The following is a 4,229-nucleotide window of genomic DNA, read 5'->3' on the forward strand; positions in this document are numbered from 1 at the left end:
GGGAGGGAGGTGGAGGGAGGGAGATGGAGGGAGGGAGGGAGATGGAGGGAGGTGGAGGGAGGGAGGGAGGTGGAGGGAGGGATGTGGCGGGAGGGCGGTGGAGGGAGGTGGAGGGGGGAGGGCGGTGGAGGGAGGGCGGTGGAGGGAGGGAGGTGGAAGGAGGTGGAGGGAGGTGGAGGGAGGGAGGGCGGTGGAGGGAGGAAGGGAGGGAGGTGGAGGGAGGGAGGTGGAAGGAGATGGAGGGAGGTGGAGGGAGGGAGAGAGAGATAGAGAGATGGAGGGAGGTGGAGGGAGGGAGAGAGAGATAGAGAGATGGAGGGAGGTGGAGGGAGGGAGGGAGGGAGGGCGGTGGAGGGAGGGAGGGAGGGAAGTGGAGGGAGGGAGGGAGGTGGAAGGAGGTGGAGGGAGGGAGGGAGGGAGGGAGGTGGAGGGAGGGAGGTGGAAGGAGGTGGAGGGAGGGAGGAAGGTGGAGGGAGGGAGGTGGAAGGAGGTGGAGGGAGGGAGGGAGGGAGGGAGGGAGGTGGAGGGAGGGAGGTGGAAGGAGGTGGAGGGAGGGAGGGAGGAAGGTGGAGGGAGGTGGAGGGAGGGAGGGAGGGAGGTGGAAGGAGGTGGAGGGAGGTGGAAGGAGGTGGAGGGAGGGAGGGAGGGAGGGAGGAAGGTGGAGGGAGGGAGGGAGGGAGGTGGAGGGAGGGAGGTGGAAGGAGGTGGAGGGAGGGAGGGAGGGAGGGAGGGAGGGAGGGAGGGAGGGAGGGAGGGAGGGAGGTGGAGGGAGGGAGGTGGAAGGAGGTGGAGGGAGGGAGGGAAGGAGGTGGAGGGAGGGAGGGAGTGAGGAAGGTGGAGGGAGGGAGGTGGAAGGAGGTGGAGGGAGGGAGGAAGGTGGAGGGAGGGAGGTGGAAGGAGGTGGAGGGAGGGAGGGAGGGAGGGAGGGAGGGAGGTGGAGGGAGGGAGGTGGAAGGAGGTGGAGGGAGGGAGGGAAGGAGGTGGAGGGAGGGAGGGAGTGAGGAAGGTGGAGGGAGGGAGGTGGAAGGAGGTGGAAGGAGGGAGGGAGGGAGGGAGGGAGTGAGGGAGGGAGGGAGGTGGAGGGAGGGAGGGAGGTGAAAGGAGGTGGAGGGGGAGGGAGGGAGGGAGGGAGGGAGGGAGGGAGGGAGGGAGGGAGGGAGGGAGGTGGAGGGAGGGAGGGAGGGAGGTGGAGGGAGGGAGGGAGTTTCTTAATGTAAAAACATCAGACGGTTCAAACTCTGGTACCAAAGTGTGAGGCTGATGGTGTCTGAGCTTGTTAAGGTGTGATCGTACAGGACCACTGCTTGTTGAAATGTGGTTGTCATGGAACCAAAAGAACAGCCCTCAAACTCAATACAGGGTATTGTAGATTATTTCAATAAGGTGCTGTAGGGTTTTTGGGAAACACTTCCACTCTATATACATAGATCAGATTTACTATTTGTAATCCATATACCGTGCTTATAGCACCATTACCCAAGCAGGTTTGACACTTGTCTATTGAGCTAGGGTTGGGACGTTATTTATTTGGATTTATTAATTTATTTTGGAGGCGCTCTTATCCAGAGCGACTTACAGTAGTGAGTGCATACATTTTCATGTTCATTCGTACTGGTCCCCCGTGGGAATTGAACCCACATCCCTGGTGTTGCAAGTGTCATGCTCTACCAACTCATAGCAGCCAGTCAGGTCAGGTATCGAGGGCAGTGTGTGTCTGTGAGCCAGCACTGCAGGTATGGGTGATGTTCCCTTGTCTTCTCTCTGTAGTGGGGAGAGGAATAGAATAACTGGTATGGATATTCTCATTCAAGTCAATGTCCCATGATGGGTGGGTATTTATACAGTTGAAGTCGGAAGTTTACATACACCTTAGCCAAATACATTTAAACTCAGTTTTCCACAATGGTAGCATTGCCTTTAAATTGTTTAACTTGGATCAAATGTTTCAGGTAGCCTTCCACAAGCTTCCTACAAAAAGCTGTGTGAATTTTGGGCCATTCCTCCTGACAGAGCTGGTGTAACTGAGTCAGGTTTGTAGGCCTCCTTGCTCGCACATGCTTTTTTTGGGGTCATTGTCCATTTGGAGACCCATTTACAACCAAGCTTTAACTCCCTGACTGATGTCTTGAGATGTTGCTTCAATATATCCACATAATTTTCCTTCCTCATGTAGCCATCTATTTTGTGAAGTGCACCAGTCCCTCCTGCAGCAAAGTACCCCCACAACATGATACTGCCACCACCGTGTTTCACGGTTGTGTTCTTCGGCTTGCAAGCCTCCCCCTTTTTCCTCCAAACATAACAATGGTCATTATGGCTAAACAGTTATATTTTTGTTTCATCAGACCAGAGGACATTTCTCCAAAAAGTACGATCTTTGCCCCATGTGCAGTTGCAAACCGTAGTCAGGCTTTTTTTATGGCAGTTTTGGAGCAGTGGCTTCTTCCTTGCTGAGCGATCTTTTAGGTTATGTTGATATAGGACTCGTTTTACTGTGGATATAGATACTTTTATACCGGTTTCCTCCAGCATCTTCACAAGGTCCTTTGCTGTTGTTCTGGGATTGATTTGATCTTTTCACACCAAAGTACATTCATCTCTAGGAGACAGAACGCGTCTCCTTCCTGAGCGGTATGACGGCTGCGTGGTCCCATGGTGTTTATACTTGCGTACTATTATTTGTAAAGATGAACGTGGTACTTTCAGGCGTTTCGAAATTGCTCCCAAGAATTAACCAGACCTGTGGAGGTGTGCAATTTTTTTCTGAGGTCTTGGATGATTTCTTTTGATTTTCCCATGATGTCAAGCAAAGAGGCTCTGAGTTTGAAGGTCGGCCTTGAAATACATCCACAGGAACACCTCAAATTGACTCAAATGATGTCAATTAGGTTATAAGAAGCTTCTAAAGCCATCACATAATTTTCTGGAATTTTCCAGGCTGTTTAAAGGCACAGTCAACTTAGTGTATGTAAACTTCTGACCCACTGAAATTGTGATACAGCTAATTATAAGTGAAATAATCTGTCTGTTAACAATTGTTGGAAAAATTACTTGTGTCATGCACAAAGTAGATGTCCTAACCGACTTGCCAAAACTATAGTTTGATAACAAGAAATGTGTGGAGTGGTTGAAAAACGAGTTTTAATGACTCCAACCTAAGTGTATGTAAACTTCCGACTTCAACTGTCTGTCCATTATCCACTTCCTCTAATAGTGATGTATGTTGGATATTGTGACGACCTCTTTATGAGGGGATCAGCTATTCCCTCCATGGAACTGCAGCAACTTGAAACGGCCTGTTGGATATTGTGACGACCTCTTTATGAGGGGATCAGCTATTCCCTCCATGGAACTGCAGCAATTTGAAACGGCCTGTTTCACTGGGAAGGTTTTAGCTAAATGTGGTTTGTTTTACAATTTATTGAGTTGAACAATGAATGGGGATTTTGGTGGATTTAAGTATGCTATTAAACACACAAACGCACACATGCACACACACACGCACATATACACACAAACACACACGCAGGGAAGTTGCATATTGACTGGCCCACCTGCTGAGGCTGACCCAGTAGATAGCTCCTCATTGTCCTTCATGGTGAGAGCAGAGCAGAGCAGAACAGGGTTATCATCAACACATTAACATGGTGACAGTGGTAAGAAGAGCAGAACAGGGTTATCATCAACACATTAACACGGTGACAGTGGTAAGAAGAGCTGAACAGGGTTATCATCAACACATTAACATGGTGACAGTGGTAAGAAGAGCTGAACAGGGTTATCATCAACACATTAACATGGTGACAGTGGTAAGAAGAGCAGAACAGGGTTATCATCAACACATTAACATGGTGACAGTGGTAAGAAGAGCAGAACAGGTTTATCATCAACACATTAACATGGTGACAGTGGTAAGAAGAGCAGAACAGGGTTATCATCAACACATTAACATGGTGACAGTGGTAAGAAGAGCAGAACAGGTTTATCATCAACACATTAACATGGTGACAGTGGTAAGAAGAGCTGAACAGGGTTATCATCAACACATTAACATGGTGACAGTGGTAAGAAGAGCAGAACAGGGTTATCATCAACACATTAACACGGTGACAGTGGTAAGAAGAGCAGAACAGGGTTATCATCAACACATTAACATGGTGACAGTGGTAAGAAGAGCTGAACAGGGTTATCATCAACACATTAACATGGTGACAGTGGTAAGAAGAGCA

General features: G+C 49.6%; 1 protein-coding gene across 1 annotated transcript in view; it reads right to left on the minus strand.

Annotated features, from left to right (window-relative positions):
* LOC129856761 (choline transporter-like protein 4) overlaps nt 1-3,587 on the minus strand; it is a 19,175-nt gene extending 15,588 nt beyond the window's left edge. Inside the window, exon 1 of the mRNA XM_055924482.1 lies at nt 3,555-3,587. Within this exon, the coding sequence (XP_055780457.1) occupies nt 3,555-3,587 (33 nt within the window). The remainder of the gene's footprint in view (nt 1-3,554) is intronic.
* Nucleotides 3,588-4,229: the final 642 nt, after the last annotated feature.

This window comes from Salvelinus fontinalis, chromosome 6, assembly GCF_029448725.1.
Source record: "Salvelinus fontinalis isolate EN_2023a chromosome 6, ASM2944872v1, whole genome shotgun sequence".
NCBI lineage: Eukaryota > Metazoa > Chordata > Actinopteri > Salmoniformes > Salmonidae > Salvelinus > Salvelinus fontinalis.